The sequence below is a fragment of the Plecotus auritus genome (genome assembly GCF_963455305.1).
Source record: "Plecotus auritus genome assembly, chromosome: 7".
NCBI lineage: Eukaryota > Metazoa > Chordata > Mammalia > Chiroptera > Vespertilionidae > Plecotus > Plecotus auritus.
This window is the reverse complement of record NC_137774.1, coordinates 67,268,086-67,281,547: the sequence shown is the minus strand read 5'-3', so window position 1 is coordinate 67,281,547 and position 13,462 is coordinate 67,268,086. Positions and strand designations below refer to the sequence as shown.

The window sequence follows — 13,462 nt, the reverse complement described above, 5'->3', positions numbered from 1 at the left end:
GGCCTGGCCTCAGCCATCTTCTCTGGGACCTGGGACAGGTCTCACCGCCCGTGATTCCGGAGCCCACTCTGGCTCCCTAGACCTTGATCTCGGCTGATCGTCTTCTCAACTTTAGCGTTTTGCCACCACCAGGTGGCCCCAACGGCATCTCTCGATCGTCTCTGCAGCTAAGTTGGCGCTGTGTCTGCTGGGAAGTGTAGTTCCCAGGGTTCCCCAGCACGGGACCTTCTGGAAAACCCAGGCACCAGCCGGATGGAGGCTGTAGAGCTGTGGAGATCTGTAAACTTTTGAGACTTGAATGAGGGTGGAGAATGCAAACCAGGAAGGGCTCCAGGGTTCGGCCCTCGGCTGCGGACTCCAGTGCCCTGCGTAACAATATGCTCAGGCTGCATCCCTCCAAGCCCCATCCTCCAAGTGAGGATGGTGGGGGTCACCTGATAGGAAAGTCTGAGCAGCCAAGGTCTGCCCCAGGACTCCAGGCTCCATCCCAGGGTGCAGGCCCCGCCCCCTCAGTAGCTTATCCCTAGCTGGGGCTCCCCCCGTGGGAACGGGGACCAGCTGGCCGGAAGCGCCAAACTGCGTCCCTGTCCAAGTGCCGGGGATCAATCAGGCCGAGGAGTTAATTATGTAATGAAGGGCAGGGGGTCGAGGCTAATGAAGCCTGCGGGGGAGGGTGCCCAGGTATCCGGCCCCCTCTTGTACCCCTTCCAGGCCCCAGGGGTCTCCACCCCAGCCCAACTCCAGGGCCCCAAAGAGGGAGGGGCTGTGATCCTGGGTCTGGAAGGGGCTGAGCTGTGAGCTATAAAGGGGGCATCTCCCAGCACCAGGGGACTCTAGGCGGCCAGACCTGAGGCCAAACAGGACTACTCCATGTATCATCCAAGAGAGTTGTACCCCTCCCTGGGGACGGGCTACCGCCTTGGGCCTCCCCAGCCAGTGACCGAGTCCAGCTTCCCGCCTGCCCTGGCAGAGGGTTACCGCTACCCTGGTGAGCTTTGGGAGGAGCTCCTACGCAGGGATTGAGGGTTGCTGTGGACCTGGGCTGGCTCCTCATTCTCCCCCCATCTCCAGATTTGGACACTCCCAAACTGGATTGCTTCCTCTCCGGGATTGAGGCTGCTCCCCGCACCCTGGCGGCTCCCCCACCTCTTCCCCCTCTGCCCCCAGCCCTGGGCACTGAGCCGTCTCCTCCGGCCCCAGAGGCTCTTCATTCACTCCCTGGAGTCAGCCTGAGCCTGGAGAACCAGGAGCTGTGGAAAGAATTCAATTCTGTGGGAACAGAGATGATCATCACCAAAGCTGGGAGGTGAGGGGGCTGGGCCAGGGTCAGAGGACCCAGTGTGTTCCTGGTGGGGGTCTCTTGGGAAAGGCGGAATTCCTGATGATGGGGCTAGTTTGAGGGTTTCCAGGGGGGATTAGAGCTCTGCCTAAGTTCAGAATGTGATTGTGGTATGGGCCAGGGGTTACTCAGTGACTGATCAGGGGTCATGTTGTGGCAAAGGTCTGTGGCTGGTTTAGGGACCAACCTAAGGCAAGAGGCATAGATCAGTCTGGGCCATGTCCAGAAAGTCTGGCTGGATTATAGCTTAGTATGTGGCCTAGATCAAGAGGTCTATGGCTGCAGTTGGGCTTCAGACTATAACTAGAGTCAAGGGCCAGCCAGTGGCCAGCGTCAGGGAAGTGTGGTTAGGATCAGGTTAGCATTAGGGTTTGTCAGTACATGACTAGGTCCAGGGTCACCTTGGAGGCAGCGATATGGTCAGTGTGTGGCCTTGTGGAGGTCTTTATCTAGGCCAGGAACTTGGGCCCTGGCATGGTATTTTCTGCTCCATTGAAAGCAGGGTTGGGATTTTGTGTGTATGTGTATGTGCTTTTTTTTGGTTTGGTTTTTTTTGTTAATTCTCACCAGAGGACATTTTTTTCCATGGATTTTTAGAGTGGAAGGGAGAGGGAGAAACATCAATGTGAGAAACACAACTGGTTGCTGCCTCCCACACACATCCAGATCAGGACTGGGGATCAAACCTGCAACCCAAGTACATGCCCTTGACCAGGAATCAAACCTGAGACCCTTTGGTGTGAGGGCCAACACTCTAACCACTGACCCATACCAGCCAGGGCTTTTTTTTTCCTTCCCTGAAGCAAGTTTGTCCAGTGGCTGTAGATTCTGGTGCTGGAGATCAGGTGAGATCATCAGGGTGGAGAACAGTGAGGCTCCTGGCAAGATTTCCAGGAGAAAAGTGTGACACCCCTGCTTCTGCAAATGGAGTAGGAAGGGCCCGGAGTCAGGGTTGCGAGCTTTGCTTCAACCTTTGTGACCCTGACCAGATCACATCACCTAACCTGTCTCTCATGTTTCCCATCTATAAAATGGGATGACACAAGCTTCCAGGCCCTACCCTCTGTTCTAACTCCAGCTCGAATGTTTCCTGACAAAACTCTTGTGAGCTGGTGGCCTGCTCCCTTGTCAGTACTGTGCCTGCTTGTGGCGGTTGGGTAGCTCAAGGCTCTCCTGTCTTCTCTCCCATCCAGACGCATGTTCCCTGCTTGTCGAGTGTCAGTCACTGGCCTGGACCCTGAGGCCCGCTACCTGTTCCTTCTGGATGTGGTGCCAGTGGACGGAGCTCGCTACCGTTGGCAGGGACGGCGCTGGGAGCCCAGCGGCAAAGCCGAGCCTCGCCTGCCTGACCGTGTCTACATTCACCCTGACTCCCCGGCTACTGGTGCCCACTGGATGCGGCAGCCTGTGTCTTTCCATCGTGTCAAGCTCACCAACAGCACACTGGACCCTCATGGCCACGTGAGGCCCAGGCTGGGATCCCAGGCTGGGGGTTGGGGTTGGAACCCAGGGCTAGGGGTCACTTCTGTTTCTTCCCTCCCAGCTGATCTTGCACTCCATGCACAAGTATCAGCCCCGCGTACACCTAGTGCGGGCCGCACAGCTTTGCAGCCAACATTGGGGGGGCGTTGCCTCCTTTCGCTTCCCTGAGACCATGTTCATCTCTGTGACAGCCTACCAGAACCCACGGGTGAGTGACCCTGCTTGAGGGGGGTGGGTGGTGGTACCCTGCCTGAGCTGCAAGAGCTCTGACTCTGGACATGTGCCCCCAGATCACACAACTGAAGATTGCAGCCAACCCTTTTGCCAAAGGCTTCCGGGAGAATGGCAGAAACTGTAAGAGGTGGGCACCGTTCATTCATTCACTCATTCATTCAACAAATGTTTATTAATTCCCCACTATGTGCACATAGTGGGTGATTAATACACATTTAATGGTAAATAGAAACATTTATTCATTCATTGACTCAACAAATACTTATTTAGCACCTATGTACCAGGCACAGTTCTAGGCACTGGAGAAGCATCAGTAAACAGGACAAACAAAAGCCCTGTCCTCATGGAACTAATACTCTGGCGGGCAAAGTAGACAACTAAACAAGAGAAATAATCTATGCTAGCGATAAGTTCTAAAGACAAAAGAAAGCAAGGAAGGTAGAATTGAAGTATTAGATAAGAGTCCTGGAAAGGCCTCACTGAGAAGAGACCTTTGAGAAAAGACTAGACAGAAATGTGGGAGGGAACCATGTGGATATTTGGGAACAGCATGCTGAGTGTGGAACCAGCATGTGCAAGGGCCCTGAGGTGGGAACATACCCGTGATTGGAGGGAGAGGTGGAGACAGATCATGTTCAACAGTAAAGGTTTAGTTAGGACTTTGGCTTTTACCCTGAGTACAGCCCCCTGAACTGGTCCTTGCCTTCAAGGCAGAAGAGACAGACATTAATCAAAAGATTACCCTAACAAATGTAACAGTGTAACTATTATAAATGTTACCTGGGAGGGCAGGTTGTGCTGTGGGAGGTCAGAGGACCTCCTTGAGGAAGTTATGCCTGAACTGAGACAAGGATGAGTTAAGCAGGTGAACAGGGGACAGAAGAGAAGACTGAAAGGCAGCTAGTGAAGATGGGCAGAGCAAGGTGGGATGAGCCTCGTAGCTTGGGAAGTTTCCATTTATTCTAAATGCAATAGGAAACCACTGGAAAGTTCTAAGTGGGGAATAAGTCCCAGCTTTACTACTTCCTAGTTATTTAATTCTCTGGCCTTTAGTTCCTTCATCTGAAAAATGGGTATAATAATGACACCTGGTAGGGTGAATGTCTGGCACCTGGTGATATTATCATCATTGTATTTCCCAGGGAGCGAGATGCCCGTGTTAAGAGGAAACTGCGGGGCCCAGAGCCAACAGCCACAGAGGCCTATGGGAGTGGAGGTTGAGTATAGTCCCAATGGTGATGGGGCCAGGCCTGAGATGCTGATCCTCCTTAGCCCAACCTGGTTCTTTTGTCTCCCAAGATGCACCAGGTGGTCCCTGTGACTCCACACTGGGCGGGGATGTTCGTGAGTCAGATCCAGAGCAGGTCCCAGCGCCCAGGGAAGCTGCCCCTGCCCCAGCTCCTCTGTGTGGTGGCTCCAGTGCTGAGGCCTACCTTCTGCACCCTGCAGCTTTCCATGGGGCTCCCAGTCACCTTCCAACCAGGTGAGTGGGACAAGGGCACAGGCTGGGCTGTTCCAGTCTGGGGGTCCCTCTCCAATGTTCTGACACCTTTTTCCACTTCAGGAACCCCAGCTTCCCTCAGGCTCCAGACTCGGGGCGCCCAGCCCCCTACTCAGCTGCATTCCTAGAGCTGCAGTCTGGGCCAGGAAGCTCAGGATACCCAGCAGCTGCACCCCCAGCACCCTTTGCCTCGCATTTCCTCCAAGGGGGCCCCTTGCCCTTACCTTACCCTGGGGCCTATCTGGATATGGGCTCCAAACCAATGTACTGAGCCATTGCCAGGCCCCTCTGCCTCCCTCAGTCTTCCATCACAAACTTCCAGTTCCCTTCCCCCAGGCTGTAGCCCCCTCACTTCCACTGACCCCATCCCCCACACCAAATGGCTGCCTTGGGCCTCCTCCACCCCACTTCACACTTTGACTTCATTCCCACCCCCCTCTGGCTTCAAAGCTCTGGCTAAGCTGCTGGGAGTCCAGCTGGGGCCAGCTTCCCCTTCTAGGCTCTCACCTCCGTGTGAAGAGAGGGAGGTTCTGCCTGGCCAAATGGGGCCTTGGACCAGCACCACCAACTCCTGGCTTCACCCTTGGGCTCAGCTAGTCATTATTTCCTTGCCCCAGTGCGAGCGATACCAGAGTATTTTTGTTAATAAAACTCAAAAGATATCAGTGCTCTGGAAACATTGGGCTAGTGGTGTTTGGCCCTGGGAGGGACTGAGTGAGCAAAGGTTCTGTGGGGAAACCCTGGCCCCTGATCTAGACTTGCCATTTCCAGCTGTTTGATTTTGTGTGTGTAAATCCCCTTGCGCTGGGCCTGGTTCCTCTTCAAGAAAACGGGGGGAGCAACATCCTGACACTCACTGTTCTGAGAATTAAACAAGCCATCTCTGAGAGGCTGGCCCTCTACCTCGCGCTCAGGAGAGGTCACTGTCAGTGGATGGATCAGGAGGCTCTGGGCAAGTGAGCTGGCCTGCGCCTCACCTTCCTGGTGGGGTCCATGCCAGGTCCCTGGCAGCAGCACTACTCATCCCCAATCAAGTCTGACACAAATCCAAAGACCGTAGTTCTTCTATTAGAATTTTTTCTTTTTCTCAAAATTTTTATCTAAAAACAAACCAAAAAAAAAAAAAAATGAAAAAAAGAAAAACAAAAATTATTGGAAACTTCATGGTTCAGGTGGGGAGAAAGGAGAGGAGCGTGGAGCTCAGGCTCCGAGCCTCTCCAGAGACAGTCCTCACCCTCGAAGTGCCCTCTCTGAGGGAGAGCAGAGCTGGGGACAGCCCCCCATGCCCAGCCTCCATCTGGAGAAGAGGGTAGAGTCACAGTGGTCCAAGGGCCAGAGGGACTGGGGGGCGGGGGGCAGAGGCCAAAGGGGTCACAGGAAGTAGTCGGCCACGGGCTTCTTGGAGGGGATGCCCCGCGTCTCTTGGGGAGCAGCCTCAAAGATGATAAAATCTTTCTGGAGATGCTCATCCAGCTCCAAGATGGCTGCCACATTCCCACAGCTGCAAGTCGGGAGGGTGAGGACGGCAGTTAGAGTGTGTCAGCCTAGATCCCACCCCCACCGTGACCTCCTGACCCAGGCAGCTCACCGGTAGCAGTAGTTGGGTGCTGACCACACAGTGAGCACAGTCTCATTGAAGTGCCACTTGTAACCTTCCATCACCAATTGGTGGGCACGGCAGATCATGTCAATGTCGTTGGCTGCATTGAACTGAGCCACCACGTCACTGCCAAATAGGTAGCCAGCCCCACGGGGGCTCACACCCCAGCCTGTTGTGTCTGAAGCAAATGAAGGCAGAGATGGGGAGAGGTGGCCTCAAGGCATCTGACTGCCACTGCCCTTTGAAGGAGAATATCCTGTCCGCCCCGCTCCCCGCCTCCCCGGCCTGTGGGGCAAGAGGACAGGGCCTGATGGTGTTCTGGGGGGTTCTGGGGGACAGGGCTGCAAATGTTGGAGCAGGTAAGCTCCAATGATGAGACTTTCCTGATAGTTGGAGTCACCTCAATCTGAGTGGCCATGCAAGTTACTGTCCAAATAGGTACACAGGTGAATGAAAGGAGCTGCTTCTAAGAACCACGCCACTTAACAGGTGTGAGCAGGGGCCGCCACAGCTAGTCGGGGAGCAGTAACAGGGCTTTGGGCATGGCAGGGGGAGAGTGGAGACTGTCTTATAGCAGAAGGAGCCCAGGACTGGTACCTTGGCTTTCAACTTCAGCCCTGCTCCATACTAGCTCAGGTCCTCCCCAAAATGAGGGGTTCTCAGGGGCCGATCATTATAAGCATCTGACCTCTGCAAAAGCCCCTTCGCATGCAGGGAGCCAATGATTTTGTCCTAAACAAGCCTCTGACACACAGGCCCTAATTCCACCCGAGCTCAAAGCACCCAGCTACCCATGCCCCTGCTCTGAGAGTGCTAGCCAGTCTGCAGGTCAAGGAGAGACGCCAGTGAAGACCAGCCCACTTTACTCTTCTCCAAACATACCTGGTCTGAGTGTCCCTTCAAGGTACTTGCTTTAACCAAAGGACTCAATGTCTCAGCAAACTAAGGATAAAGCCTGGCTGCCCTGCCCCACCTGCCCTCACCTTCAGGGTCAGACCAGAGCAGGTCACACATGGGCCCATCATGAGGCACCTCCTGCTTTCGGTCAATCGTCCGGATCTGGTCAAGGGTCTGGATGGAGGGGGAGAGGCCGCCGTGCACACAGAAGATCTACAGGGGAGAGCAAGACAGGAGGGAAGAGAGGCTGAGGCCCAGCGCCTCTCCCACCTCTCCCATCCCCACGGAGCCCTGGGCAGCCTACCTTGCCATCAATGATGGCTGACAAGCTGAGGTAGTCAAAGATCTCAGTGCAGTAGCGCCACACGGTCACCGAGCCATATTTACGCAGGCACTCATCATAGAAGCCATAGACCTGTGTGATCTGACGGCTCTCATGGTTGCCCCGGATCAGGGTGATTCGATCAGGATAGCGAACCTGAAAGTAACCATCACGCTAGGGCTGGGCTCCAGGCTCTCTCTCTCCCTTCTACATCTCCTGACATCTGTCAGCCCCACTCCATCCTCATCACCACCCTGGCCCAGATTCATGCCATCTCTTGCCTGAATGGTGTTGCACCCACCTGATAGGCTCCCAGCCCTCCTTCAGAAAATACAGTCCCCTCCCCCACCCCCCGGCATCAACTACACACCTAAAGCCTCCTCTTTCACCTACCAGATAGAGACCAAGACCTTAGCCAGACATTCAAGGTGCTTTGTCATCTGGCCCCTTACAACCTCTCTCCCACCAGTGGATGTTGTATCCAGTCGAACTCAACTCCTTGTCATTTTCTGAACAGACTGAGCCTCTATTCCCTCCCCTACAATGCCACCCCTCTGACCTCATCCTCCAGGGGCCCAATCAGGTGCCCCCAAGTCAAGGAAAGCTTCTGTGACCACCCTTGCCAAGCAGAATCTGTCATCACCAGCAGCACAGCTCAGAGTTGGGGGTGGATGGAGCAGGAGAGGAGGGCGGAAAGGATGCAGACAGGTCAGGCCTGAGGTGGCCCAGGTTTGGGCTCCAGAAGACAGCAGTCCCCACCTTAAGTGCCAGCAGCAGGAGGAACGTTTCAACGCTGTAGAAACCACGATCCACAAAGTCCCCCATGAAGAGGTAGTTGGTCTCAGGGACGTCGCCACCCACCTGGGGGGAGGGAGAAGGTCCTAAACTGTCCCCTACTCAGTCAAGTTGAAGCCCTTCTTTCACAAAGGGCCCACCTAACTAGAGGCCTCTTGCCCCCACTCCACTCACCAAATTCAAAGCTTTCCCTCTCAAAGGGGCCTTCCAGTCACCCTCCAGGTCACCTTCCCCAGTGTTGACCCACACTCACTCTGAACAGTTCCTTGAGGTCATAGAATTGTCCATGAATGTCACCGCATACCTGGGAAGTGAGAAGGTGTGTGGGAACTCACCATCTAAAAGCCTCTGCTCCCAGGGGATATCTTCAAATTATCACTCTTAGCTAAGCCTCTGCTTCTCAGGCCCCAAATCTACTCTCCCACCCCAAGTTAGCCTGGTCTGGAATCAATCTCCATCCCACAATGAATGCCAACTATTCTCTGGGCAAGAGCTAGAGCCAGGTCTTTTCAGACGTGCAGCTCCCGCAGGACCTGGCCCCTGCTTTCCCTGCTCCCCTCAAGGCACCCAGAATGAAGTTCCTGACAACAAAGAACATATAGAAACATGTGGAATATAATCACTTACCAAATTAAGGGTCCTTCTGACCTGGCCAAGAGTATCTCTCGAACGAATCAAAAGACCCTTTCCATAACTTCCATTTCTTATAGCGAGGGGCCCTTGAAGATGGGGCTCCCAGGGATGCGGGAGCCCACAAGACTACAGGGAATGTTTATATGCCTAAAAAACCACGCTAGGCTTCAGAGGGACAGAGGGTACTCACTGTGACTGGCGAGTCCACCCTCTGCACATTGCTCTCCTCTACCAGGATCTCTCTGGAGACAGAAGAACAGGGTCACCACAGCCAGGCCAGCCCAGCCCAATTCCTGATCTTTTTTTGGGGGGAGGGGAGGATAAGCGGCAGTCCTTGAACCTCTACAGGGCAGGAGTGAGGTGTGCAATTTCCCCAGAAAAGGCTGACCACAGCCCTCACTGCTCAATACCCTCCCATGGTTCCCCCACTGCCAACAAGCCAAAGGCTAAACTCTTGTTCTAGCTTTCAAAGCCTTTCCCAGACTTGACCTCCCAACCCTCACCCTTCACCGCTTCCTCTCATGCATCCCACACTCCCAGAAACAGATCTCTGCACACAGAGCCCTCTGCTCCCTGCACTGCTCGCTCAGCCTGGAGTGCTCCAAGACTGTGCCCTTGGCGGAGCTCCGACAGCCTCTCTCTAGCCCTCACAGGGGCCTTCTCCCAGGCTGTCTAAAGGCACACGGGGCTTGCCCTGGGCAGGCCAGTCATCAAAGTGATCTTCAAAGTGACATGTTGTTGCTTTTTTTCATTATTTAGTTAGAGAAAGTGAGGACTTCATTCTTTCTGCTTCCTTGCAATGCAGTCTGACATAAGTGAGTAAACATGACATAAAACCACTGTCAGGTCAGACACCCAACTTTAGAACATATTTCCAGATTTCATCCTTGATGATAATAGCAGCAGTGAACATTCCAGTTCACACCACACTCCAAGTCTCTAGTATGAGCTTTGCATGGATGTCGCATGCAATCAAAGCACTACCCTCAAAGGCAGGCACTGTGATGACTCCCACTTCTCAGATGAAGAAAATGGTTGAAGTCATACAGGTGGGACTTGAACCAAAGAAACCTGGCTCTAGGGTCTGAGTGCTTTCATCAAGCCACTCCGATGTGGCCCAGGACTTGCTCAGCCCTGACTCTGACAGGCTCCCGGACTCCTGGTTTCCTATAGGTCCCTCAGGGCACGCTGCATAACAAAGGCAGCTCCAAGGAGGTGTGCTTTGCTTTCTAGGAATGGGAGGGAGAGGCACTGGCTGTAGTCTGGGGGCCCTGCAGCAACCAGGATCTCCAACCTGTATTGCATCTTGTGTTGAAAATCATTCCTCATCACAACTGCTTATAATGACCTTTCCAACTGACTGGGGGAGCTTCTTTTCATCCCCATCTGACAGGTAAACAACCGAGGCTCAGAAAAAAGGGGCAGGATCAAGGTCACAAAGTTGGAGAGTGTCTGAATTGGAATCCAGGAGCCCAACTTCCTGAGAATTTATGCCAGCCTCTCCCAGACTCCGGGTCAAAACTTCACCTCAGTGCCAGTAGGGCCCCAGCATGGTCTGGAATCGAGATCCAGCCTCTGACCCCATCTCTATCACTAGCAGCACATCACCAGCCCTCTCAGGGCTCACACCTGCTCACCTTTACTTCCACAGCTAACACTGCGTTTATAAGTGCTCACCAAAATGCCAGGGCCGGCCTCTGGATATGAAGAATCTCATTTGAATTTCATGATGATTTCAAAGACTTGGAGAGGTCAAGTGACTTGACCAGGGTCATACTGTTCAGCAATGGAATTCGTACTGAAGACCACCTGATTCAAAATCCCCTGCTCTTCGAATATGCTGACTTTTTAATAAGAGCAAGTTCAGCTCATACACCTCAGGCCTCTGTAATTCCCAGAGTTCGAGTCTGTATACTCTCTGAGCAAGCCAAAGCTCTCAACACTACCAGCCTTGGCCCGGGTCACTGGTGGGTCCCAGGAGGCAAAGGTGCTAGAATTGGAGCTCCTTCAGACTGGGCCTGGGATAATACTGGCCAACTCAAGCCTAATACCTCCTAGCTCCGTCTCAGTTTCAGCTGGACATGACCTTGCCACCCCTCAGTCCTCTGTAGCTCTGCTGCCTCTCACAGTCTAACTGTCTCTGCCTGGCTGTCCATGAGCATAGAGTACAGTAAAAGACCTGGATGCAAAACCAACCTCCCCTCCCACCATCTGTCAGAATGTGGGCAAGACATTATCTTCTTTAAGACTCAGATTTCTCTTCGGTGAAATACCCACTCCTGCCCTGCCTATTCCGTAGGGCTGCTGCAAAACACAATGGTGACTGAATATATAACTTCTCTGTTATTCTGCAAACTCCACCATGCTTCCCAAGCTTTAGCTATCACCACCACCAAAATGATCCAGGTCCTACGGGGGCAGATAAGACATATGGGAAAAACAATGGTGCCAGGCAGCAATTGGTTTAAGTTCCTAAAAATGCCATCAAGACCGAGGAAGTAGACAAAACATGGAAGAGCCACAAACAAGCATTTAAAAGGGGGCCTTGCCTGTTCACCAAACCCACACAGGCCCTGTCTGGGGGCTAGAGTGTCTGGGGTGGGAGGGAGCCAAGCAAAGAGCCTGACGGCCACAAGCTCAGAACCCAGCTCTGCCACTCTCTCTGGGTGATCTCAGTCAAGTCACTATGTCTCTAGGAGTCACAGCCTCCGTTCTGTAAAATGGAGCAAACAATTCCAACCTCACAAGATTGCTGTGGGGAGGAACTGGATATAAATTCTTTGCCAGTACAAAGCCAGGCTAATAGTGCTTCTGTTATTCAGTAAATGTAGGGTAATTCTGCTGGTTCTTTTCTCTGTCCTTTTTAAATAGGTTTCTATTAATTTCAGAGAGGGAAGGAGAGGGAGATAGAAACGTCAATGAAGAGAAAGAATCATTGACTGGCTGCCTGCTGCACGTCCCCTTCTGGGGATCAAGTCCTCAACCCAGGCATGTTCCCCACCCAGGAATCAAAACGTGACCTCCTGGTTCATAGGTCTATGCTCAACCACTGAGCCACACCGGCCAGCCTGGCTCTTTTCTCACAAGTCTCTTGGTGGAAGCCACAGTCAAATAGCACCTCAGAGAAGGCAGGTGGTCTCCTCACTGTTGCCCACACACCTCAGGGCCTCCAATCTTACTCTCATCCTGCTTGGAATGCCTCCCTCCCTGGCCCTGCTCCCATCAGCTACCCTAATTATTTTCATCTTTCAAGGCCACTTTCTCTTAGAAGTTCCCTGACCACTTCAGTCCATATCAGCATTGCCATCTTCCTACATAGTAATAACAGTGACACCTAAGGGTTGTTGAGCATTCACACTGTACCAAAGCACTATGCTAACTTCATCCCAAGCACCAACTTACTGACTCTTCACAGCCATCTTACTAAGTACTATTCTTCCCAATTTACAGATGAAAAAAAAAAAAAAAAAAGGCGTTTCAGAGACCTCAGAGACCACCAACACAAATTGTACGTAGCAAAGCTCAGATTCCAACCTATAGCCATGCCATTCCAAAGCCTGGGATTTTAATCACTAGTCATCCTGCTCCCACAGAACTCTAAGCTGGGCGTCCCTTCATGCCATGCTGAATTCTACTCTGGCCTATTTGCTACCACGTCTTAGGCTCCCACACTGCACACCAGAGGACCCCTCTGAGCCTGAAAAGAGCAGGACACGGAGAACTGGCTTCAGGCTCCCTCCCTCACTTGGCTGACTCTGAACATAAGTCCTCATCTGTAAAATGGGGCCAATACTACCCAACTTTAAGGGTTGTTGCTGGAATTTAAAGTATTTTATAAACCAGAGTCTTTAGCTTTCCTGCCTTGCACTTCTGTTCTTGCGACGTTCCTGTTGGTCATCTTCCTCTGCAAGGCCTACCCGCAAAGGTCAGTTCCCCCAGCACATAGTAGGTGTTTCCCTGCGCGTCTTCCGTACTGTCTGTCGCTCGCCGCCTCACTGAACACATCACCCCACACTTTAGGTGTCTCTGTCCAGGTCTGCTGGACATCACCCCCACTGGCTGCTCCTCGCGGGAAAAGGCCTCTGTCGGCTCTCCTCTGGGAGTGTTGCCAGGACGAGCCAGGCCGAAGTTCTCGGCTGGGCTGCCTAGCCGGCCCCTGGCCGCGCCCCCCTCCCGCGCCGGGGCTCACCGGGCCTTGGCGCACAGGGCCTTGACTTCGCTCTCCTTGATGAGCTCGCAGCGCCGCAGCTGCTCGATCTGCCGGTCCAGGTCGCTGATCTCCGCCATGGCCCACCCCGGCGGGTCCGAGCCGGGGCCGCCGCCCCTCCGCGCCGCACAGGGCCCTCCTGGGAGAGGCGAAGCGAGTCGGTGAGAAGGTCCCTCGGGGGTGCCACCCAGGGTGTGTGTGTGTGTGTGTGTGTGTGTGTGGAGGGCAACACGATTCCGAGGTTGGCCCGCCCCCCTCACGTCCCACCGCCCCGGCTGCCCCCGCTGGGGTCGGTGGTCTGGGGGGGCTCCCCGGCCCTTACCGCCGCTGCGACTTCGGCTCCGGCTCTGGGGCTCCCCGCCTTCCTCCTTCCCTCCGCTCCGGGCCGCCGCCGCCGCTTCTACTTCCGGCCCCTCCGCGGAAGCAAAGGAGGCGAGTTCCGCCGCGCGTCG

The 13,462-nt window shown here is 53.9% G+C and overlaps 2 protein-coding genes across 3 annotated transcripts; one reads left to right on the top strand and one right to left on the bottom strand.

The window, feature by feature from the left end:
- Positions 1-627: 627 nt before the first annotated feature.
- On the top strand, positions 628-5,218 carry TBX6 (T-box transcription factor 6). The gene is made up of 8 exons (XM_080678262.1): positions 628-988; positions 1,072-1,306; positions 2,533-2,800; positions 2,883-3,029; positions 3,112-3,182; positions 4,198-4,271; positions 4,355-4,538; positions 4,620-5,218. The coding sequence occupies exons 1-8, from the start codon at positions 871-873 to the stop codon at positions 4,825-4,827; spliced, it is 1,305 nt and encodes a 434-aa protein (XP_080534388.1). The 5' UTR covers positions 628-870; the 3' UTR covers positions 4,828-5,218.
- A 398-nt stretch (positions 5,219-5,616) lies between these two features.
- On the bottom strand, positions 5,617-13,462 carry PPP4C (protein phosphatase 4 catalytic subunit). Of its 2 annotated transcripts, XM_080678267.1 has the most exons (9): positions 13,333-13,462; positions 12,993-13,149; positions 8,994-9,045; positions 8,424-8,474; positions 8,135-8,236; positions 7,358-7,531; positions 7,140-7,266; positions 6,145-6,334; positions 5,617-6,057 (listed from the first exon to the last, which is right to left on the bottom strand). In XM_080678267.1, exons 2-9 carry the CDS (start codon positions 13,088-13,090, stop codon positions 5,928-5,930), a joined length of 924 nt encoding a protein of 307 aa, XP_080534393.1. In that variant the 5' UTR covers positions 13,091-13,149; positions 13,333-13,462; the 3' UTR covers positions 5,617-5,927. The 2 variants fall into 2 exon arrangements, with proteins under 2 accessions (XP_080534393.1, XP_080534394.1); XM_080678268.1 differs by lacking the exon at positions 8,135-8,236.